This window comes from Theropithecus gelada, chromosome 1, assembly GCF_003255815.1.
Source record: "Theropithecus gelada isolate Dixy chromosome 1, Tgel_1.0, whole genome shotgun sequence".
NCBI classification, from domain to species: domain Eukaryota; kingdom Metazoa; phylum Chordata; class Mammalia; order Primates; family Cercopithecidae; genus Theropithecus; species Theropithecus gelada.
Genome location: NC_037668.1, coordinates 32,417,042 through 32,441,282, shown reverse-complemented (window position 1 = coordinate 32,441,282; position 24,241 = coordinate 32,417,042). Strand labels below are relative to the sequence as shown.

At 61.3% G+C, this 24,241-nt stretch overlaps 1 protein-coding gene across 4 annotated transcripts in view; it reads right to left on the bottom strand.

The window, feature by feature from the left end:
• The window catches only part of TP73 (tumor protein p73), an 82,531-nt gene that overhangs the window by 10,669 nt on the left and 47,621 nt on the right, over window positions 1–24,241 (bottom strand). For all 4 annotated transcript variants that reach the window (XM_025402343.1, XM_025402362.1, XM_025402370.1 and 1 more), the window contains 2 exons: window positions 14,477–14,719; window positions 194–380 (listed from right to left, as the gene is read on the bottom strand). In XM_025402343.1, coding sequence (XP_025258128.1) covers window positions 194–380; window positions 14,477–14,719 — 430 coding nt within the window. The remainder of the gene's footprint in view (window positions 1–193; window positions 381–14,476; window positions 14,720–24,241) is intronic.

The window sequence follows — 24,241 nt, the reverse complement described above, 5'->3', positions numbered from 1 at the left end:
CCCAGGAGCATGGGCCCCCCAGGCCCCAGTCAGAACTGGGAAAAAGGGGGCTGGGGGAGGCACCGAAAGCCCTCCCAGGGGAATGCTAAGCCCATGCCATCAGCCCCACTCTCTCCCAGTTAGGCAGCCCCCAGCTGTGCTGTGCAGGATGCTGGGCAAAGTGCCACCGGAGGGGAGGAGCTGGGGGCCTCACCTTCGTTGAAGTCCCTCCCGAGCTCGTGGTTGGGGCAGCGCTTCACGATGTCGGTCACGTGCTCCGCCTTCTTGTAGACAGGCATGGCCCGGATGGCGGTGCCCGGGGGTGGTGGGGTGGACACCTTGATCTGGATGGGGCACGTCTTGGCGATCTGGCAGTAGAGTTTCTTCAACAGTGGGGAGTACTGGGGTGGGGGAGAGGGAGTAGGTGAGACTGGTGGTCCCAACTGCACCCCTGTCCAGGCCACCCCCCATCGGGAGCCACGTTCTCCCCACGGGAGCCCCCTCCACAAGCCCCCGATGAAGACTGCCCCAAGCAGCCCCTCTGCTGAGTCCCTGCAGGTGTCTGTCCTTCGAGGTGCAAATCCAGGCACGGCTGCCCTGGCACCCACTCCACAGCCATTGGGTCATTTGGGCTCCATGACAGCAGGGGTGTGAGTGCCAGTGGCAGCCAGGTGGAGAGGGTTTAGGTTTATGGATGGGGACAAGAAAGGCCAGGAGAGCAAGGAGGGGCTGCTGGAGAGGGAGGGCAGGAATGGGGGCTGGGAGCCAGGCCTGCGGAAACCATGTCCCCGACTGCAGTGCTTTGAAGAGGTAGGTTTGCAGCATTGAATCTGTTTTTAAGACCAGAGCTAGGCTTCTCTGGCATTTGCACAGAGCAGGTGGTTCATGTGTGATGGGCTGGGTGCCCACAATGCATTCAAGCTTCCATAGAGAGCTCTCTGGGTTGGTGTGTGAGTGAAGGCCTGTGAAGGTGTGAAGGTCTCTTATGGCCTCAGCAGCCCTGGTGACTCTGACACCCTCTCCTGCTGGGGCCACCAAGTCTGAGCAGCTGAGCCAAGCCCCGGTATCCCCAGCTTGGGACTCGAGGAGCTAAAAGGTCTGTCCGGAGCCGACATGGGCCCTGCGGTGGGAGGACTGGATGACATCCTTCCTGATCCAGCCCCTGCAGAGGCCTCCAGCATCCTTGCCCCACAGGGCCTGGCTGCCCATCTGAGGACCCAGGCCGGCCCTCATGAGTTCTAAAAGGGATCCCGCTGAGGCTGCTGCAGGGGCGTCCACTCACTTCCAAGCTGGCTGATTTGCCAAGTGTCTGGCTCCTGGGCACCTGCTGGGAGTCCTCATGCCCTCTCCCCACAGGGCCATCAGGAATGATCCCCGGTCTCAGGTTCAGAGAATGACTTCTGCTCCCACCCCATGCCCTCTGCGCCCCTCACCAGCCCCTGATGACTCAGAATCACAAGTCACTGCAGCCGCAAGTGCCCTGGAGAATGTCCCATCGCACTCCACCATGGAACAGTTGGGGAAACTGAGGTCAGACACAGGGAGCTACTGGCAGAACCAGGGAAGCCCTTTGCCAAGGAAGATAGGGAGCCCTGACCCCCTGACCCCCACTGGCCACCCGTGCTGCCTCTCTGGCCATCAAGGGACACGAGGGGCTCTCAGGAGCCATATAGGTCCTTGGTAGGTGCAGGCACACGAAAATCGAGGAAAGAAAAAGGAGGAAAGAGACAGGGGAGATGGAGCTGATGGAGCCTGCGAGCCATGGTGGGTGGGGCCTGGGTCCGCAGCACCCTCAGCGCCCCTGTCTCTGCGCAGTAGGATCAGTCCCCTCTTTGATGAGTTACTTGGGATCCCCGAATGGGACCCAGCCAGGAACGCTGGCCTGTCCCTGCCGTGGGTGTGAGGGGACTGCAGGGACAAGTGGAAGGGGGTCTTTCAGTGGCCTCCTCAGGATGGGAATTGGATACCAAAGGGCTGGCCCCTCCTAGATCCTCCATCCATCTGGAGCCCCTGGAGCTAGAGTGGCTCCACTGCCCCTGCCTGCAACCCCCGCTTTGGGCACAGGGCCTTAGGCAGGAAGCTGCCCATCCCCAGTCCTGTTAAAAATGCAGAAAGGAACCATCATGCACAACCCCGAAGGCGAGGCTGGGCGCTGTTTAGAAAAGCAGGAAACAGGTCGGGTGCAATGGCTCACGCCTGTAATCCCAGCACTTTGGGAGGCCAAGGCAGGCAGCTGAGGTCAGGAGTTTGAGACCAGCCTGGCCAATACGATGAAACCCTGTCTCTACCAAAAATACAAATATTAGCCACGCAAGGTGGCGGGCGCCTATAGTCCCAGCTACTCAGGAAGCTGAGGCAAGGAGAATTGCTTGAACCCGGGAGGCGGAGGTTGCAGTGGGCCAAGATCTCACCATTGCACTCCAACCTGGGTGACAAAGTGAGACTCCATCACAAAAAAAAAAAAAAAAAAAAAAAAAAGAAAAGGAAAGCAGAATCAGCCTTGCAGAGCCAGCAACCCTCAGCCTCAGCCCTGTGTGGGTGACTGCCCTGGACAATTGGAGCTGCAGCCTTGGGCACGGCAGGAAGGACGGCAGTCGCCTTGTTGTGGGGTCAGTCTGGCTTCCCTGAAGGTGACCGCTGACGTACAGTGTCCCCACCATTACAAATGCCCCCTTTGCTCCCCACAGCATCACTTGGGAGGATAAGCGGGTAGCCCCGTCCCCAGGGCACATGGGAACAGCTCACAGTTCAGATCCTCTGAGACTTAGACCCACAGGAGACTCAGACAGGGCTCTCAGCCCGACCTTGGAGTGGACTGTGTCCAGACACTGGTCTCGTGGACAAAGGCCCGGCCTGAAGCCACACACCATGCGTGGTCTCCATCTGTGCTGGCTGGGGACAGAAAGAGGAGGGGCCAGGTGGTGGCAGGCTCTTGTCTGCCAGTGTCCCGAGCAGGGAAGAGGAACACAGGGCCTGCAGCTGTGTCGCCAGGCTTCTCTGAGGCCAGGGCAGCCTGCAGGGCAAGCTGCCCATCGCTGAGCATTTACGGAGCACCTCTTGTGTGCAGAGAACACAGGCCCCCTGGAGTTTAGGTACCTGGCTCTGTCCCCCTCGTCTCTCCTCAGTAATGTGTAGCAGCTGGAGGTATGCAGTTGGTACTCAATAAATGCCATCCATCCTAGCTGCTCCCTAGGGAAACCACAGAGCAGGGAGGAGGCGACAGACCCCCCCTTGAAGCAGACCCTGGCCGAGGTGGCTCAGGTTAGAGTCTCAGGGGCATCAAAAGGAGAAGAGCCTCTGAGGTCTGGCCTTGTGGGTGGCAGTTTTGGCTCTGTGCTCTCCTGCTGGGACGCCTCGAGCCCCTGCACAAGCCTCTCCGCCTGCATCTGTGACTCACTGCGTGTCCCCTGGGAACACAGTGGCCTGCAGGTGTCAGTGGCTATTGCACCCTTGTCATTCTCAGCACCAGGTAAGGAGGTGTTGGTTGTGGGGGGCTGGAGCTACACACGCCCCGTTCCCCCGCAGTTCCCTGTCTGGGGCTGAGTCCCCCGAGGCGTCGTCCACCCTGGTGCCCCAGTCCACGGCCTCAGGTGGGGGTCATTAGATCCACCAAGGAGCCCCAGACACTCAGGGGGAGGGGAGGCCTCCTGGGCTCCTCAGTCGGTTGGACACAGGGCTCTGGGTGCAACCAAGCCTGAGGGCAGAGGCCCCAGCAGCCCCCACTCCCTGACAGCCCCATAGAGTCTCAACAGCGTGAGGGGTTTCACAGCTCCTGCCTGGTCCCTGCAGCCCTTCCCCTAGGCCCCTGCCCCAGCACCCCCGGCCATAGTCCTCTGCGGAGCCTTAGCTCCTGCCCGCCCGCGTGGGCCTCAGGGTCAGCCGTGCTCCCATTTCGCAGACCTACGCAGCAGCAGCCTCTTGGCAGCGCCCTGCTGAGCCCGCCCCGCTCCCTCTGGGGCTCCAGGCAGGGTGAAGTGGCGATTCCTGCTCTGGAAGCTGCGTGGTGGGGCGTCCCAGGGCCAGGGCGCACGAAGTAGGTGCAGGGCCCAGTGCGTGCTTCTGTCTGCACTGTCTGAGGGACTCCCGTCGGCATGAGGTCTTGGGGGCCCAGGCGCGGGGAGCACTATGGACGCCCAGCCCTGCCCCGCCCCGGGGAGGAGCTTGGGCGCGCGGGAGCTGTCCCTGGTACCTGGTGCAGGCGGCGGCCGGACCACCCACCCCGGGAAGTGGGGGCTGGGACTGGAGTGTGGAGTGACCTAGGTCGACCTGGGCCAGTGGTGGAGGGAGGCCCAGGCCTCAGGGTGGACAACAAGGAGGCCACTGCCCTCAGGCGATGTGAGCACCTCTCCTCCCCTCTGGCTGGTAAGGCCACCAAGGTCCTGGGCCTGGCTCTCCTCCCCACAGGGGTGTCCCCATTGCAGTGCTCACATGGCCTTCGGGCCACACATGCCTGGCAGACCTCACCCTGGCACCAGCTGGACCCCAGGTGCCCAGCCTGGCCGGAGTTGGGTGACCTCGGGGGGGGATGTCTGTGATGTCCCCTGTCCTGGCAGCATCTGGGGGTGGGACATAGGTAGCCACAGGAAGGAAGGGAGCCCTGAGAGATCCAGGTCCTTCCAGAGGGTGGCTGAGTCCAGGATGGCTTGAGCGCTCCCCCAGCTCCTTCCTCCTATCTCCCCAGCAGGCCTCTGGGCTTCAGGCCTGGGATTGGCCCTGTGGAAAACAGGCAGGAGGAGGAGGACTCCGGTGGAGCCTATTCTATAGGAAAGGTCACGTGGAGACGCTTCCTCTCTGCCGCCCCCCTCCTACCTTCTCCTTCCCTAGAACCGCTAGATGGATGTGTTTCAACAGATTCTGAGCTGATAAAATCGTATTTATCTTCGGCTGTTGACACAGAGCCGCCTGGACTTGCCTGCCCAGGGTGCATGCGCCATCCTGCTTGCAGGAAAGGGTTTGCCCAAACGCCACTGCACCCGTCCCTCCCCACGCTGCCGGCTCCTCTCCGACCCTCCTCTCCTTCCCCTCCTCCCCCGCCCCAGTCCAACATGGGCCCGGCCTGGCTGGGAGCCCTGGGCCTGGCAGGGCTGGTGCGGGGGTGGGCGAGGGGCGGGTGCGGCGCGGGGCTGCTAATTTCCTCATGCCCGCTCCTCGCTCCCCGGCAGCTGGGTGCCCGGCACGGGCAGGTTTGGGCAGGAGGACAGCGGAGAGGTGATAATAACTTGTCTGTCATTTTCCCGGGACGTGTAGCATCTTGCAAACCGCAAATACCGTTAACCAGTGTGGGTGAATCTGTTGCGACAGATTCTGGAAGATGGGGCCTGCGGTGGGGGCTTTTATTTTTTAAATGATTTTTTTTATTGCCCAATTTTATCCACTTTCGTTGCTTGTGTGTGCATGTGTGTGTTTAGGGGCGCGTCGCTCTCCTCTCTAGGGTTACAGGCCTCTTTGAGCCCACCCTCTGCCAAGGCCATGGACCCTTCCTCTCCCTAGAAAAGCTCCTGGGGCTAAGCCACAGAACCCTTGCCATTAAATTCATGGGTTCACAGATGGACCCCCCAAAACACGTGCACGAGCCAGGGTCAACAGCCTGTGGATTAGGCTCCTCCTGGGTCCCTTTCTCCTTCTGAGAGAGGAAGGGTATCCTCGGGTGGCAGCCACAGGGCCCCCTCGGTGACAGCCCCCTTCATGGGAGGCTGTGGCCGTCACTGGTGCACAATGTCACTGTAACCCTCAGAGAGCTGCTGGGAGCACAGGCTGGGCTCTGACAGATGTCAGAGAGGCCTGGCCAGATGTCACAGGGCTGGTCCCTCCCTGCCCCAGGGAAGCCAGCAGCCTGGGGAGGGGGAAAGGACACATGTGGCAATCGCCCCTGTTTCAGGACACCCTGGTGTTAAGCTGGGGCTCCCATGGTCAAGGCAGTGACAGCTCACTCACCAGGACACCCACAGCCCACAGGCCAGGCAGATGAGAGGCTCGAGCTAGCTTCAGAATGCCTGTGAGGCCACAGCCAGGGCCAGGCCCAGCACTGCCCAACAAAACAGGCTGGTGTGAAAGAGCTCCTGGCTGGGGCTGCCGGGGACAGATGTGTCTGCTGCCAGCCGGGGCTCCCAGGCCAAGAGCTCTGTGGAGGAGGAACCAGAGGCAGAAACACCCTCTGCAGATGCCAAGTGATCCTCAGCCATGACGGAGGCCTGGTAGAGCCCCAGAGGCTGTGGACAAGAAACCGCTCCCTGGGGACGGCAGGCCAGGGGCTAGAGGGACCCTCAGGAGCTGGCAGCCTGCCCCACCGTGACCTTGTGCCATGTCCTAAACAGGTGAGCAGCAGCCACACGGGGGACTCTCACGGCCTGGAAGCGCAGCTCCCTGGGAGACACTGAGTACACCCCCTTCAGCCAAGGCCCAGAGGCCACAAGCCCCCAGACCACAGGAGCTGGAGCCAGCTCGGCCCTCGTCCCATGCACAGCTGCCTCTAGGGATCTCTGTCCTGGGCTATGATCAGGGTAGGGGAGGGAGGCAGGTATGTGCTGAGCCCAGGACAGACTTGGTGGCTTTGTCTCCAGTGCATAGTGAAGGCCCAGGGGTCCAGTAGGGGACGAGGGCCACAGCCAGAGGAGATAAGCGGGGTCTAGTGTGGGGGGAGGCTGGGAGGCAGCATTCACCCGAGGCATCTGCCTCTGCTGGTGTGGAGACCTGGGGAGACGGTGAGCGCTACCTACCTGCTGGGGAATGGGGCACAGCTGCGCTGCCTTCTCCATGGGGCACCCAGGTCTACCCTCATGGCCACACCCACTGCCCATTGGTGCCTGCCCTGTGCGGGGCCCTCATCCAACCTTGGTCCTGGGAGGTCAGGCACTGTCACTCCGTTTAGCGACCCAAACCTGCCTGCTAAGCTGGGGTGAACCGGCACCCAGACCAGAGCTGTCTGACCTCCAAGCTCCATCTCCCAGCCCTTTGTCACTGCCAGGCTTGACTTGGGGCCTGGGGTCGGCGTCTGGGCAGAGACCTGCCTTAAGCACCCCTGGGTTCCAGGAAGACTGGGCACTACAGAGGTGTCAGGTGGGACACAGGCTTCATACCCCGTGGCTGGGCTTAAGCTCCTCAGGGGTAAGGGGAACAACAGCCAGGGGCCTCACTTGCCCTGGTCCTGCTGGGGAGGGGTCTCCATGGACAATAGAGACTGAGACTCACACAGACTTCCTTGTGTCCGGCTGGGATTGGGTGGCCCAGCCTGGACAGCTCCAGCCTCTGCTTTGCTGCCGAGATGCTGTGTGAGGAGCTCAGGGCCCAGTCCACACCCGGTCGCCGCTGTCCTGATTCATAGCGGCGGGCGCCCGGGTGGGTGCTATTATCACTATCACTGTGCCCAAGCCCAGGAAAGAATGAGCTGCCCAGGCAGGGTGAGGAACTCCATCTGCTCTTATTCCAGGACCCAGGTACCCCCTCTGGGGCCTTGGGGACAGAGGGGGTGGCAGGACAGTGCCCTGGGTCCGTGGAGACAAAAGCTGGGCTTGCAGAGGGCCCTGGAGCGCCCACCAGCAGCTGCCCCTCGGCTCTGAAGACACGGAGTATTCAAAGCACCGCACTCAGCCTCTGCCCCCAGCCGGGACCAAGCACAGGGTCCTCTGCCCACAACTTGCTTTTTGACAGCGCCATCCTGTTGCCTGGCCTCTCCTCTGGCCTCTGGCAAGGACCTAGCTAGCGGGGCTGTGGGCCAGGCCCTGGAGCTGTCCCGCACTGTCCCGCAAGAGGCCCAGCAGGCTGGCAGCAGACCTGCTCTGCTCACTGCAGAGAGGGCCCCTTAACTGCTGGGGAGGAAACCCTGCCATCCTCGCCCCCACTATCCTCACCCCCACCCTGACTTGTGGCTTTGAGGAGAAGCCAGGATTAACCCAGCCTTTTGAGGCCCGGCTTTGTCAGCCGTGGGGATTGGAAGGGTGCCCCAGGGTCAGTAGGTGCCCTCTGCTCACAGGACACCCACTCTGGTTGCAGCTTCCTGGGACAGCCTTGGGGGCTGGAATTGGCAGCAGCTGGAGGTGGCCGGGGACAGTGGAGGGAGGGGAGTAAGCTGTGGACATGGTGGTAGGGGGTCCCTCTTCAGTGTTTAAGGTAATAGTTGGCTAGAATCTAGGTTTTGCTAAACTTTGTAACTCTTCAGTGAAATGCCAGGGGCAAGGAGAATTTTGGCCTCTAAATCTCTGACCCCCTGCAGAGAGCGGTGTCTCCCCAATGCCAGGTGCAAGGAGTTGGGCGCCTCGCTCCAGTGGCATGGCTGGGGGAGGGGTGGGTTTTCAACCCTTGGGGTGGGCCTGGGCTTTAGGGAACTCCCCTGTGCGGTTTCCCCATGGGATCTGACTTCTGCTTCACTGAAGCCTGGAGTGCTGTTCACTTCTCCACAATAGTCTTTCTGCCCTAAAAAGCGCTGCACCGCTCACAGCCTGTGCAGCCCCATCACAGCCCCCAGCTGTGGACACCAGCCTCGGCCGCCACCTCATCTCTGAGCCTCACACTGTCCGCCTGGAGTGCAGAGAAGATGCTTTTCTGTCCAGCCAGGACACCCTGGAATTGTCTGACCCCCTCTTCCTGGGGCTCCTTGGAAAAGGGACAGAAGGTCTGGAGGTGGCTCAGGGGCTTCTCTACCCAAGGCAGGGACTGGGCCTCCAGGGTCCATCCAAATACCTTGAGTGTAGCTTCTACTTTTGGAATCTCAGAAAATCCCGGAAGTGACCACTGGCCTGGGGTAGCAGAAACCCACCAGACCGGGAAGCAAAACTTTAACTCACTGCCCAGCTGAGCCCCTCACCTTGCCCCGAGTCCCACGTGGCCCAAGGTCCAGGTGACGCATCTTGGCGTCAGCACTAGGGTCCAGGAGAAGCCGGGGACAGTCCTCCCCTGCGGGCCTCTCTTTCCCCCTGTCAACGGGAGCTGGTGGTACTGAGGCCAGGCCTGGGAGGAGGGAAGGAAGAGGGGGCAGGAAGGCACCAGGAGAGGCCGGTCCCCAAGCCTAGCTGCCTGGCTTCTCGCCTGGGAGGCTGGCCAGCCTCGGAGCAGTCCAGTGATAGAGTGTTCCTGAGGGATTTCCCTTTGTCAATAAAACCAGGCAGTGAAAGCAGACAGGGATGGACTCTCCACCCCCAGTCCCAGTTTGATTCACTGGCAAAGAGCAGTGGAAGGCTCACGGAGGCCGAGGCACAGCCTGGGCTCCCCCAACATGCTGCTCGGTCCAAAACTTTCTCCCCTAGGGACAGGCAGGTCCCTCTGAGGGGTCAGCACCTCCTTATCGCTGGTTCCCCTGGGGGCCCTGACGGTCATACAGACCTGCCCCACAGAACTGGGAGCAGAGGGTTGGGCAGGGGGCAGGGGCTGCTCATGGGGACCTGTCCAGGGACATGCAAGGGCCGGGGGAGCCACCACATGGGCTGCAAGGGCAAGGTTAGGGGTCTGGCTGCTGGGGCCAGGCCCAGCTCCGCCCTCTGCTGACAGGTGACCTTGGTGTGCCCTCTGGGAGCCTCAGTTTCCTCATCTGTAAAATGGGGAGCATGGGAGGCCCTGCACACAGGGGCAATGTTGCTGCCAGTGCTACTAATCAGACGTGCTGGGTCCACAGGGCTGTGGACTGGAAACAAGTCCTAGAAAATAGATGATTCTTCCTGAAGCGTAAATTGGATCATGCCTCTCCCACAACAGTCTCACGACTATGGAAGGGAATCCTGTCCCCTGAGGGGTTCTCTCTCCTGTCTCCTCCAAGAAGCAGGCAGTGTGGGGTGGGGCAGCAAGACCCAGGGTCTCAGAGCTGGGGCCTCCGCAGCCTCACTCGGGGCCTCCAAGGCTAAGTTCTGTGCCCTCCAGGGCCCAGGAGTGAGTTCCTCTGGCTGCTCCAGCAAGTGGAGAGAGAAGAGCCGACCGGCCCTGGAGGCACCGACCACAGCCCGAGCAGGCCTGCTGGAAGCTCCGTCCCTGCCGCAGATCCCTGCGCCGCACGATGTGAACAATTGCTGCAATCTCACCCTAAGTACTCTTGTTTCCCCTAATAATCCACGTTTCATCTCCACAATAAACATTGTTAGAACTCTTCCCTCAGCTTTACGCACATATAATTGCTTCTGGTGCCAGTAAAAGGTATTAATTCCACTCATGCATTCCATAAACTTTTAGGATAACGCAATTGATACCACGATCGTGTTGGGACACCTCCGCTATTATTCTCCCACTTGCAAGCCTCCGAGGCGCTGGGAAGGTTGCTCCAGACCCATTAGTGTTGACTCAGCCTCATTCTCCCCAGGAATCCTGAGCAAAGCCTTTATGCTTCCCTGATCATCCTTCCATATGTCTCTCCTGGGGGGGGGAGCTTTCCTAGACGTGGAGTCAGCTCTCCCCCAAGACGAACATGTGCGCGCACGCACACACACACGCACACACACACGCACACACGCTGAGTCTGAGAGCAGCTGGAGGGCACTCAGGGGGCTGTGTCCAGCCCCCTGTGTCCATCTCTCTGTCTGGAGGGTTACTGGGGCAGCTGGCCATCGCACCTGTGTGTGTCCTCATCATCCTGCCGTGGCAGCCTGCCTCGTGGGCTGTGGGTGGTGTCACTCAGCATGCCCTGAGGTGCCCATAGATGCTGTGCTGGGCCAGGGCTTCCAACCCCACAATGCTTTCTTGCCTGACCTCAGAACCCTGTCCCCAAACTTCCCAAATACCAAGGACAGCCACCTTCCCCGATGAGGCTGAGCTGGGGGCAGAACGGCTGAGCCGGGGTGTCACAGCATCCGATGCCCATCACCTTGGGCTGTTCCGACAGCTAGAGGAACTCCTGTTCATTCTCCTCCCTGAGGGCCTCCTGGAATCAGCTGTCTGAGCCACTGCCAACCTGCAGGGCTCCCAGGACAGGAGTGGCCAGCAGGGCTCAGAGGCCAGGCCACGCCCTGCAGAGAGCTCTGCCCATGCTCTGACCCCACACTGTCCCACAGAGGGTGTTGAACTGGGAGAAGGGTACTGGTGTCACCATCAGCACTGCACTCACAAAGAGCACACGTGTGTGGAGCGCTCCCCAGGCACCCTGCCCTGCCCTAAGAAGTCCCAAGAGCCAGCTCCTTTGTCCCTACCATGGCTGGCAGGCCACACTCTCTCTGCAGGTGAGGATGCCAGGGCAGAGGGGCGAAGGAGCAGGTGCTCCCAGGCAGACCTGGGATCAGGACCCCAGTAGGTGCCAGCTCTACCCCTCTCACCATGCAGGGTCCCTCTCACCAAACGCCAGCCTTGCCCTGTCACTGGTCACTGGTTACACTCTCGTGGCTAAACACAAATCCTTCCTCTGGCTCTCGGTTACCCATGACCCGCCTCCTCCTCCTCCTGGCTTTCCATGGGTGGGAGCTCTAGAACCCTGGGCAGCGACGGGGGGAGGCCTATGCATGTACATGCCTGGCTGTGTGTTTCCATGTGCCTGCGTGTGCATAATGGACTTGTGTATCCATGCGTGTGCATGCATGTGGGAGGGTGCCATGTCTGTGTGTGTATTCACACATATGCACAGGCCTGTGAACCGCAGCCTCCAGACCCCTCAGTGCCCAAGGAGATCTGAAGTCTGAGGGAAGCTGCTTAGGACAGATGGACACCCCCAGGGCTGGGGAGACCCATCGTGGGCCTCAGCAAAGCCGAGGTCAAAGACCCCAGTAGCAGCTGTGGTCACCTGGGGACTGGTGAGGCTGTTTTCCTGACTGGGGAGAAAGGAGGGCGGCAGCCAATGTGGAACTGTACTTGAGAAAAATAAGAATTATCCATCAGTTACCAGCCGGCTGGTGTGCCGGGAGCCCAGGGAGCCACGGTGCAGAGGCCGGACGCAAGCCCAGGCAGCAGGTCTGGGCAGTGCCCGCACGGTGGGACCCCAGAACTGGGAGCAAGTGGGCTGTCTGGAGGCCCTGTCCCACACTGTGAGCCGACCACCTGCCTGCCCCTCCCTGGGCAAGGGAAGAAGCCCTGGTGGAGGGGGTTCTGCCCCCAGAGAGCTGAGGTGCCAAAAATCTCATTATCAATGTGTGTTCCACCTCCACCCCCTGGATCCACAGGGCTTCGGAGGAGGAGCCCTGGGTGCAGGCGACAGCATCTTCTTCCCTAGCTCGCGCCCCAACCCCCAGCCCCAGCATCCACAAAGCCCAGCAGGGAGGGAGCGAGGAGGCGTCGCTGCTCCTCTCCTGGGCACCAGGCAGAGCCTTCCCCTCCCCCGGGTGCAGCTGACCAGCCCGTCCCGCAGGGCAAGGCCGCCCCGTCCGGCAGAACAAGGCAATTGAGACAAAACCATGAAGTCCCTTGAACCTGATGCCACACCTGGCAGGAGGTGGGGGTGGCAGACACCCCAGGTGGGGGACGTCAGCCAGCAGAGGGGTTTGCTCCTGTCCTTCCAGGAAGATCAGCGCAGACCACATGCAGTGCATCCCAAGCACAGTGGAGACCCCGCCAGCATCCCCAGACCATGGGAGGAAGGGAGGCAGAGCTCCCACAAGCTGCCTGCCAGGACTGCAAGGGGACACTCTCTGGAAACCACCAGCATCGTAAACCCCAGGACAGGAGGTCAGTGTCCCCAGAGGGGAGAGAGTGGACTTGGGCAACAAGCCTGAGCGTGGGAGAGAAGCAGTGGAAAGGCTCCCGCTGCTGGAGTGTGCAGGTGAGGATGCCTTGGGCCCTTCTGACCTGGCTTCAGGTGGCCTCACCGGACCTTCAAGCGGGGTAGAGGGATAGTCCTGGTCTCCCTTGCCCCACAGGCAGGTGCAGCTGCCACAGAACCACTCATTTGGGAGGCCCAGGCCAGCATGCCCACCACCACCACAATGAAGACAACACATGGGCCTCCTGCTGCGAGCTAAGTGCTGTGCTGACCACGGCCCCAGCACGGTCTTCCCATCCTTATCTCCACCGTGCAGTAAGGAGTGTGGAGGAGTAATTTCCAAATGGAGAAAACGGGGCGTTAGGGCTGGGGTCGGCATTCCCTGCCAGATGGGGGTGGGAGGCCCTGGAGGAGGTGCCAGGTCCTCTGCCCCTTGGCCCAACAGCCCACAGAGCCCCTTCCCATCAAGCCCAGGGAGTCTGGGCTGAGCCTTCTCTTAGCCTGGAGCCAGCAGTTGGGGGAGCCCATGGCTGGAGTGAGAATCAGAAACAACCGCAGGTGGGGGCGGGCGGGGCCTGGAACCCAGACCCCAGACCAGCCCGGCAGGACTGTCCAGCTACCTGCAGAGCCTGACAGGCTACCTTAGGCTCCGCCCTGCCCCTTGGCCCTCCAGGAGCGTGGGAAAACCGCAGCTATGGCCGGCAGCACAGTGGGACCTGGTTCTTAAAGCGGAAAAACCCGAGGGGCCTTTTCTCAGCACTCCCCACAGTGGGTGGGAATGCAGCTGCCCTGCACTGAGCTGTGCCCAGGGGAAGCGGGGCCTTCTGGGGGAGGGGACGCTGCCCAGTGGGCCGGACCGACCATGTGTCCCATAGAGCCCCTCCTGCAGCCACGGCCCAGGTGTCCGGGCAGGGCTCCCTTGCCCCCTCCTCGGTGCAGGAGGCGAAACCCGGAGAGCTCTTGGGGCTGCTCTTCCCGCCCAACCCCTGCGTGCCCTCCACTCCTGGCTGGGGTCATGCAGCCTTGACCTTGCCCCTCCTGACAGACCCCCGCCCCGGAAGCCGTCTGGGCAGGGCAGCTCAGTGGGTAGGAATACAGATGCAGAGGTGGTGGCCCCCACTTACTATGAGCAGAACTCTGGGCGAACCACTTCCCTCCCCACGCCTCAGCCTCCTTGGCTGTACAAGGGAGCAGTGATGGAGTCAGACCCGTGCGTTGTTGGTGGGTGCAGGAGTTAGCTCAACTCAAAGCCCTGAGCACGGTGCCTGGCTCGAGGAGAGTGGCCGTGTGCACAGGTAATGTTATCAGAGTTAGCAAGATCCCCACCGTGGGCCAGGCTGTCCCCAGGGGCACCGCAGTGAGGACCTGAGTCCTCGGCACGGTGGTTCCACCCCATCTCCTCGGCGCATGCCAATTCCTGGAAATGACACTCCAGAGACAGTGCTGGCAAAGCCCAAATCCACCCACCCGCAGATGCGTCTCGCTGCCTGGAGGAGGCAGGTTCTGCAGACCCTAGGCTGTGGGCCTGTCTTGGACAGACAACTCTTGGCAGCAGAGCCCCTGCCTCTGCCCAGGAGAGGATTTCAAACCAAAGCCCCTACCTGAGCATGGGGAAGCCGCTGGCCAGTCTTGGCAGAGACCTCAGCAGCCGGGCCAAGCCCGTCCCCTCTGGGGCCCTTTGGAGGCTGACTTTCTCTGGCCACTCACGTCCAGAGGGGTGGGCACACCCAGACTGCCCGGCCCTGAGACCCGCCTCCTGCCCGAAGCTCCTCCTGGCTCAGGCCAGGTGGGAGCCCCGAGCAGACAGTGGGGCGAGCTTGGACCTCTTGAGGTGCGGGGAACGCGGCCACCTCCTTTCCAGCCCGCAGCCCACAGCCTGCAGGGAGCAGGGGGACTCACCGTCCAGGTGGCTGACTTGGCCGTGCTGGACTGCTGGAAAGTGACCTCGAAGTGGTGGGGTCCGGGATAGTCGGTGTTGGAGGGGATGACAGGCGCGGGCGACATGGTGTCGAAGGTGGAGCTGGGCTGCGCGTAGGGTGAGTGGGTGGGCACGCTGGCGGCGTGCTCCGGGGTGTACGGGCTGGCCGAGGCCGCGCGGCTGCTCATCTGGTCCATGGTGCTGCTCAGCAAATTGAACTGGGCCTGGCGCGGGAAAGGGGAGGAGGGAGGGGAAACACACACACAGTCAGTCGTCCTGTCCCATCTAGGAGGTGTCCTGTTACAGGAGCCTTAAAGGGCCAGCGGCTCCAGTCATCCCAAATATTTCCCCGGGTCTCTCCCCGATCCCAACAGGCCACTACTTGCGTTGGGATAAACTGACATATTCACCTCGCCCTCCCCTCCATCAGCCTCCCGGTGCCAGGGTTTCTGGGGATCCACCCAGCCGCTGATGAGGCGGAATAGACTCTCTGCACACCTGGAGGGGAGGCGTTGGGTGGGGGAGGTTCCCAGGCCCTGATGCCCACACGGGCTTCGCTGCACGCTCTGGGCAGCATCGGGGTCTGGACCTCACAGCTCAAAGTGGGGAGATCCAGCCCCAGGGAGCCAGGCAGCGGGTGAGGTGGGCCAGGCACAAGTGGGCCCTGAGTGCAGGGTGTGCACACCTGGGCTTGGGTGCGTGGGTGCCCCTGAGGTGCTGGAGACCAGATTCGGGCCCCCACTAGGCCTGGCCCTCTAGGTGGTGGGATAGGGTGGGGGCTGCTGTTCAATGGCTGAGCCCTGTTTTCCCAGGTGGGCGGCCTCGTCTCCCAGTGAACGGCCTCACCCACACTGGAAAGGCTGCTCCGCGCTCAGGGGCCGGCGAAGCCCCCCGCCTGCTGCCCCCTGGCCCAGGGTTCTCTCGCTGGGCCCCTACCCGCAGCTCCCCCGCCAGGACCACACACCAAGGAACGGGAACCCCTGTGAGTGCGTCCCCTGCGCCACCCTCTGTGGGCCGCCGGGACCCCAGCACGGATCAGCCTCTGCCAGGAGCTTAAGGGAGGCCCCAGCTGAGGGAGGGGGTGCTGGCCCGGCCTCGGTGTCTCAGATCCAGGGCAGGGCAGACCTCACTTGGTGGGCCACCGAGGAAGACCCCCCTTCCAAACCCGGAGGCGGGTACTGGAGGAACACTGCAGACGCATAAACAGCTTTCCCGTGACCCCCGAGGCTCAACGCAAACAAACTCCTTTACCCCTCTCCCCCGGCCTACGATGGGCACCGTGACTGTCCCCATTTTACAGATGAGGAACCTGAGCTATGGGGCTGGAGACACGATTGGCCCCAGGCATCCAGCAGCCCCAGCCGATGGCACAAAGGTCACCAGCAACCAGCAAGGTGCAGGCTGAGACCCCCAGACCGTGAACTGGGACTGCAGAGCAGGAAGGGGCAGAGCCAGGCGTAGGCGGGCGGCAGGGGGTCCTTCTGCCCTGTGCCCCTCTTTAGAGAAGCTGTGGCGTGCTGTGAGCGCACTCCCCCCTCCCACCAGCCTGCCCCCTCCAAGCCAAAAAATAAAAGGTGCATCCCCTGCACACGAGGGTTTAGGGGCCTGGCCGGGACTCCCAAGCTCAGCCCCTTCCTGTACCTCAGCCTTCTCCATCAGAGCCGTTAGGTTTAGTGACCCAGAGGCCCTCGGCTCTGCAGGTCCTAGGACACACATCCACTGAGGTCCCTGATGAGGGCCACAGCCCCCGGCCCCTCCAGCATCCGATGGAGAAGGATACCGGGCAAGTCCAGAGTTTGCGTCCTCTCTGAGTCCTCTACTGAGTCCTCCACTGAGTGCTGTCCAACGTGGAGGCAGCTCAGCCTGGGATGCTGGAGGAGCAGGAGACAGGGGACTGGTGCTCACCAGAGCCATCACCACTGTTCCCAGGGCCACCAAAGGTCAGGCAGGCACTTTCCCTGGGTGCTTCAGCCCAGGACAGCTAACAGCCCCCAGTAGGCCTGAGCCACCAGGTCCGACCCGTGTCCTAGCTCCAATGCAAGGGTCTTGGCACGAGGCCTCGGCTGAAGCTGCCATCATCTGGCACCATTAAGCTGGCTGTGAGCTGTCAACCTGGGGAGCCCACCCACCAATGGAACGGGGACCCCTGCAGCACGGGCCCTGCCCACCTCTCTGGCACCAGCGCAGCCTCCTTCCAGGTCTGTCGCACCCCCCACAGCCTTCCTAACTTCCTGCACCACAGGCCCTTCCCGGGAGCCCAGGGTGCACTGAATGGCCAATGGATAAAGAAACTGTGTGTCTGGACAGTGGCCTCTTCCTCGGCCATAAAGACAGAAGGAAGCTCCCACACGCTGCCACGTGGACGAGCCATGGAAACATGGTGTCAGGTTAAAACCATCACAGGGGGATGCCTGTAATCCCAGCACTCTGGGGACCGAGGTGGGAGGATCTCCTGAGCCTAGGAGTCTGAGGCTGCAGAGAGCCAAGCCCAGGAGTCTGAGGCTGCAGAGAGCCAAGATCACGCCACTGCCCTCCAGCCTGGGAGACAGGGCAAGACTTTGTCTCAAAAAACAAAACAAAACATAATATCCCAGGGAAGGGTGACCCTCACCTCTCCCGGCTCCTGGGCTATTGTGAGGGGGTCTGGGGAAGCAGCCACCGCCCTGCTCAGAGAACGGTGTAGAAAGGCCACTCCTGCTCCTCCTGGTGTCTGGCTTGGGGAACCTGCCACCCTGGGCACCAGCGAGCTGCCAGTAGGCTCCCGGCAGAGAGGATGGACCCCTGCCTCAGCCCCACACACGGGAGGTTGGGTGATGGTGGGGGTGACACAGGGCAGTGCCAAGCTCTGGCTGCACAGCACAGGCCCCGCCCCAGAGTCCCCGGTTCCCAGACTCCTCACCAAGGCCCAAGAGGTCTCTGAGGTGTCCGAGACCTGCTCCTGACCACAGGCCCAGGCCCTGCCTGGAAGCTGCACACGAATTCGTGGTCTGCACACGAATCCTCACCAGCCCTGTCTGGGCTCTCAGAGGTCACTGTTCTGAGGGGTCAGCCCTGGCCACACTGGCAGGAGCAGCCCCCAGGCCTCGGGTGTTCTCTCGTCACCCAGTTTGAGCATCTTAACAGCCACTCTCTGAAAGGCCAGGCTCACATGTCCCCCAAGGCTTCTGTCTCCCCTACTTGAGTGTGAACCCACGAGGACCCTGGATACGGTGGCCACTGGCCACACAGGGTTGGGGTGTGTGAAATGTGGATGGAGCCGAGTGCAGTGTGTGAGCGCACCCCGATTCCAAGGGCTCAGGGCCACGGAAAGAACGGAAAACTCCTCACTCACTATTTCCTATTGATTACAAGCTGAAACCATCACAGTTAGGGGTGAATACAGGAAATAATTAAATGACTTCTGTCAGTTCCTTTCCATCTTTTTGAATGCGGCTACTAGAAAACGCAGAATTACACACGTGGCTCAGAGCCAACACCGTCAATCAGTGCTCCATTAGAGCGGCTGCTTGAGAGGCTCGCTGAACAAGTGAGCTGGTAGAACAAACGAACGAACGCAGGACGGCTCCCCCAGTCCAGCTGCCCAGAAGTGAGTACGGGACATGAGCCGGCCCCTCCCACCACTGGGTACCGGGTGCCAGCCTGCCCACCGCCCCCATGGTGCCCGCTCTCTTCCACGCAACCAGCGGCGGCCTTCCTGGAAGGGTCTTTCCTGTTTTGGGCCCTGGGATGGCCTCAGGGATGCAGGACTTCCCCACTCCTGACTCATGTGAGTCCCCTGGGCAAGAACATCCTGGGACTCAAGTGCTGCCCAGCTGAGCCTTCTCAGGTGAGGAAGGCAGGCAAGGGCAGGCCCCAGGGTCCCCCCAACTGCCGACTCCCATTCCTGCTCCATCCCTGAGAACAGGACAGCCAGTGGGGCAAAGAGCCCGCGCCTCCCTTGTTTGGGAGAAGCAGGACGCAGACCCACGGCAACGTGGTTCATATTTTAACTTGTCCACATTCTTGAATGATCTGAGGAAGGTGCCAAGGAATTAGTCATTGAGGCAAGAGGAGAAGAGCTGATAGGATCTCTGCACCCAGCACAGCCCAGCGGGAGTGAGCCGGGCCCTTGCAGCAGGCAGCCCCACGCGGGAATTCTAATTAGTGGATAAGTGTCCGGACAGCAGGCCTGAAGCCCTCTCGGCGCCGTTCTCTGGCCGGGAGCCCCAGGCAGGCTCCCTTAGCAGGGCTTCTCCAGGCAGGGCCCCGATACCGGTCTCTCCCTCTGGTCCTCTCTGATCCTCAGGCGCAGTGACACCGGCGGGGGCCTCTGAAGCCCCCTCCTCCCCAGGGTTACTGGGCCTGTCCTCGTGCCCAGGGGACACTGTCCTCTCCTCCTGCTTCCAGTGGACCTCTCTCCCTGCACGCTGGCCCTGCCTGTGGTCACCGCCCCTGTCGCGTCCCCAGTGGGTGGCAGAGGCTTTGCAGCTGCAGCTTTGAGTGCAGCTGGGAACGCAGCGTCTGGGGAGTGTGGGTGGCTTTCTGGGTCACTGACCTCCCCCTTAGGCCTCCCCAGGCGTCCTTCACAGGCCCCTCCACCTGGCTCGGAGGATTCTGGTTTTCCCTTTTGCTTCCTGCCTGGCAGCAAGGAGCTTTGCCTGGGGCCTGGCTCCTGCCCGTGGTCAAGCTGCTGAAACAGGCAACCCTGACCCTAACACAGGCCTGCACGGGAGCCCAGGGTCTCCCAAAACCAGAGGGCCCCCGGAAACCGCAGGGAGGAACCCGGGTAAAACCAGGACTTTTTTGGTTTGTTTTGCTTTCAACAAGAGCTCCCAAGATAGTGGGCTAATTAGGACACGCCCGGCCCGCGGCGGCCACAAGTGCCTACATGTGTGTGCAGGGCTCCTGGGCCTGACCCAAGGAGTGCGCGGGAGCCAGGGAGCCAGCGGGTGGCCTTCCCGCCTGCCTCCAGGCCACGGACGCACCAGACCCTGCTGGGGCCCCAGGGCCTTGTTGCAGGGCAGGAGTGCTCTGCCAGGGCAAATCCGGCAGCCCCCACTCACCCACCTAGGGGACCTCGTCTCTCCTCCCTGCAGATGGGCTGGGGACCTCCCTGGGTGCACCTGCGCTTGAGATGAGCTCTGGGCTGGGGGCTGGGGGCCGGGGCCGGGGCGTGGGCAGCAGGCAGTGGTAAACGGAGCTGCTATATAGCCTTGCCAGTCACAGGCATCAACACAGTTCCCAGACCTCACTGGTTTGACCCACCCATGCCCCTGGGGTGGCAGCAGGCTGGTGACCTTGCTCCAAAATGAGGCATCAGAGAATGAGGCCACCCAGTAGCTGGGCCCCCTCCAGGAGGAATGTGGAGGGTCCCGCCTGCCCCCTGGCCTGCCTGTCTGAGAGCAGAGAGGAGCAGTGTGGGGGAGGCCAGAGGTCAGTCCAGCCCTGAAGCCCCGTCCCGCTGGCTGGACACCCCAATCCAAGCCCCGGTACCTACCGTCAGCCACGCTGGGGATAGTGATGGCTGAAGTCTGGAGGTTATCACAAGGTGGGCAGGAAGTGGTGGCCAGGGCTGCCCATCCCAGAACAGCAGGTTCTTCTGGGTCTGCTGATGCCCCCGTGCCACCACCCTGGGAACCAGGCTTCTCTGTCCATCCGGGAGAGGGGCAGGAGAGACCTCCCAGGGACCCAAGGGGGCCAAGCAGGGCTCTGAGGTCAGGAGTCCCAGGGCCAAGTCTCAGCTCCACCTGTGTGACCTGGCCCATCACTCCACCTCCCTAGGACTTCGTTTTCTCATCTGCAAAGTGGGGATGAAATCAATGTGTACTGGCCAGGCGCAGTAGCTCATGCCTATCATCCCAGCACTTTGGAAGGCCAAAGTGGGCGGATCACCTGAGGTCAGGAGTTTGAGACTGGCCTGGCCAACATGGTGAAACCCTGTTTCTACTAAAAACACAAAAAAAAATTTAGCTGGGCATGGTGGTGTGTGCCTGTAATCCCAGCTACTTGGGAGGATGAGCAAGGAGAATTGCTTGAACCTGGGAGGCGGAGGTTGCAGTGAGCCGAGATCATGCCACTGCACTCCAGCCTGGGTGACAGAGCAAGACTCTGTCTTGAAAAAAAACCAAGAAGAAATCAACATGGACTTCGTAGGATGGTTGTGGGAATCAAGAGGGTCCAGAAATACAGTAACCTGAGATTTTTCATCAGAAGTGACTCTCACGCGGGAGGCCTCCTGGAACCAGCGTCCAGGAAGCTCCCGTGCACGAGGCCTGACCTTCACGCCTTGGCACAAAAATCCAGCTAGAAGGAACTGCAGTTGGGCAGGCTCCGCTGAGGAACAGCAACGGGAATCCAGATTCACTACTCAGAGGACAGTCGCTAAGCCCTGGGCACAGGGATGGATGGGGAAGAGCAGGTGCTCTCAGGGGTCAGGGTCTCTCCTGTTCCCTGAGGTGTCCGGGCAGCCAGCACCAAGAGGATGCCCAGAAATTCTTGGTTGGATGAAACAAACCCTGAAATCCACACGGGCCGTGCAACTGGGGAAGTGGCCATGGTGTGCTACTGCCCGCCATGTCAGCCAGAGCCCCAAGCCCAGACAGTGCCCAGGGTCCAGGCTGCCTTCCCCAGAATGTGGAGGGTGGGGACAGCCCCTTGAAAGACTCATTGTCCTCACCGGCCAGGAGCTGGAGGGGAGCTGGGCCCCATCGTCACCCTCCCGCCCCATGGGTTCTATCCTATTTCAGATTAAGTTGGATTTTGTGGTTTTGTTAAAAGATTCCCATTGCACCTGTTGACTGTTTAAAATGTGTAAACCGTCTCAAGTGATTTTTTTTTTTTTTTTTTGAGACAGAGTCTCACTGTGTCACCCAGGCTGGAGTGCAGTGGTGCGATCTCGGCTCACTGCAACTTCCACCTCCTGGATTCAAGAGATTATCTTGCCTCAGCCTCCCCAGTAGCTGGGATTACAGGTGTTAATTTTTGTATTTTTAGTAGAGACGGGGTTTCACCATGTTGGCCAGACTGGTTTCGACTTCCTGATCTCAAGTGATCTGCCCACCTCAGCCTTCCAAAGTGCTGGGATTACAGGTGTGGGGCACTTGAGTGATTTTATTTACATGTAGATGGGAAATACATTTTTTTCAAGTTTGTGTCCCTGTTCTCCCCCTAGTCCGCTCCTCTCGCTTCCCGGTATCTACAGCGCCTTTTATCAGGGCCCAGGATATTAAGACAGAATGCAAAGCAAGGGCATGGGCGGTCACGGCTGTGCCATGGGATGACAAAGGACAGATGTGGTACTGTCCAGAATGGAACGTATTTTTTAGTCGAAATGATAACAGAGAAATCTGCCAGCAAAATTCACAATGACTCTGGCCACGTCTCCAAAGGCCATGATTTCAGCTGACTCCTCTGGCGGAGATGTGGGGCAAAGGCACCTCCAACCTGGTCCCTGCACTGGGTCCAGCAGGGGTGGTGGGGAGGGCGGGGCACAAATGCTCATTCGGAAACCGTTGTCTCTGCCACAAGTGCAGAGGCATGAAAGATAGAGCTCCTGCCCCTCACACAATAACAGCTTCCTGAGGGATCCCATCCTATGGGGGAGCCGAGGCCAGGTCAGCTGCCAAGGATGGGGCCGCTTCCTGGGGCCCTGGGCTTGGCAGGAATCAGGAGACTGGGACCTGAGCCCACGGTCTGGCCATGCAGTCTCGCTTCTCTGTGGAAATGGAGATTCCTCTGATCCTAATCAGTTAGGATCACAGTCAGAGAGGGAGGCACGTGGAAAAGCATAGTAGGGACGTCAGCTGAAAACCTGACACCCCGCTGGCCCCTGCCCACCTCCACCTCTGCCTCCCTCACTCCTGTCACCTCTCTAGCTCCTGCACCAGCGCGAGCATCCCTGCTCCCCGCCCGGCATTTATCCCGCACACTCTTGGTCCGTTCTGTTCAACCGGGACGGGAGCTCCAGACAGGGCAGAGACATGCTCTGCTTCATCCGCCACTGGCAGCCACAGCGTGGTGCATGGTGGGCCCGCAACAGACATTTCCAGAAGGCAGTATGTTTGAGGGCTGGAGTCTGGCATCGGGGTCTGCCTGGAGTCTCCTGAGGGGTCAGCTGGCCTCCCTCTGGCCTCCTGGCCTTCTCCCTCCAGCCTGGACGGGGCTCTGAGCTGTGACCCCAGCCCCTGTAGAACAAGGAGGTCCGTGTCCCCGCTCCCTGGAGAATATTGAGACCAGACTGTTGTGGTTTTTAGAGAGTATGCAGCTCCTCAAACTCCCTGATCTCTCGCGGGCATGTCTGAACTTGGGCCCCAACCTCGCCCAGGGGTGAGTGACTGACAAGCAGCCCGGGCTTCGGAGGGAGAGAGCCCATCCCACCGAGGCAAGACCTCCATCCTGCCAGTACTTCCCACAGCATCTCCCGGAGCCCGTGATTAAACGGATGGAAATGCCAACAAGATTCGACATGTGCCTGGGGGGAAGCCTCCCTCTCCTGACAGTGCACACAGCACCCTCTGCTCTCACCCGGGGCTGAGGGAAGGCCTTGCCCAATCCCGTGCCAGGGCCATGTGGAACTTTCCACACCTCACACCGGAGAAACGCGCCCCCAGAAGCCCCGCACGGCTGCCCAGACGTGTGTCTGCAGGACTGCGAGGCCCAGGGCCACCGCTGCTATCCTGCCTGCACCTGCCTGCAGCGGTGGAGCCCGCCTGCAGCACCCACTCTGTGTTTAGCGCCACACGCGGGCCTTGCAGACGTCTCCCTCCACACCCCCAGGTGACTTCAGATGACTCCAGGGTAGCCTGGTGCCCCCTGGGCCTCCAGGGACCCACATTTGAGCTGCCCACTGCGGCCTGGTGCAAGGGCCTCGCCCCATCCTCTCCTCAACCCTCACTGCCTTCCACCTGCTAACCGCCCTGGAGTCCCCTCATGGTGCCTCCATCTCCTCCCCCAGACCCTTCTCCACACCCCTCAGCTTCTGCCCCCTGCCTCCCAGATCCCGCTCAGAGCCCACCTCCCCTGAGAAGCCTCCTCCAGAGGCCTAGCCCAGCAGCCCCTCCCTTCCAGGTTGCAGCGAAGGGCAGCCTGGACCCTGAGTGTCTGTGGGAGGCCACAGTGGGGTATTCAGGCCACACCCCCTCAAGGCCCTGTGCTGCTGCCTGTGCGAGGCAGGCGGCCCACAGGATGCACAGACTTTATTTAACCACCTGAACGGGCTGGTCCAGGGCCTCCCACCCAGAGTGCCGAGTGCTGGGAAGACAAGGGGGAAGGTACAGCTCACACAGGCTTCTCTCCCCTCTCCAAACCCTGCTGCCAGCACCCCGGAGCCCAACCCAGGTGTCAGCCCTGACATCCTATGTCCTTGAACACACGCCCCTGCCCGTCCACCTGTCCATCCATCCAACCGTCCTGCAGATGTGAATCAGGCCCCACCTGTAACAGCCTCCTGCCGTGCTGGAGACGCTGACAGGTGCTTTGCAGGGCTTCCTGGACCCCTCCCAGCACATATTAGTGGCTGAGCCAAGAATTTGAATTGTGACAAGTACAGTGCAGGGCGCAGGGAGGGGAGGCAGTTACAGGGCGCAGTGCAGGGCATGGGGAAGGGGGGGCAGTTACGGGGCGCACTGCAGGGCGCAGGGAGGGGAGGTAGTTACAGGGCGCAGTGCAGGGCGCAGGGAGGGGAGGTAGTTACAGGGCGCAGTGCAGGGCGCGGGGGGGGCAGTTACGGGGCGCAGTGCAGGGCGCGGGGAGGGGGGGCAGTTACGGGG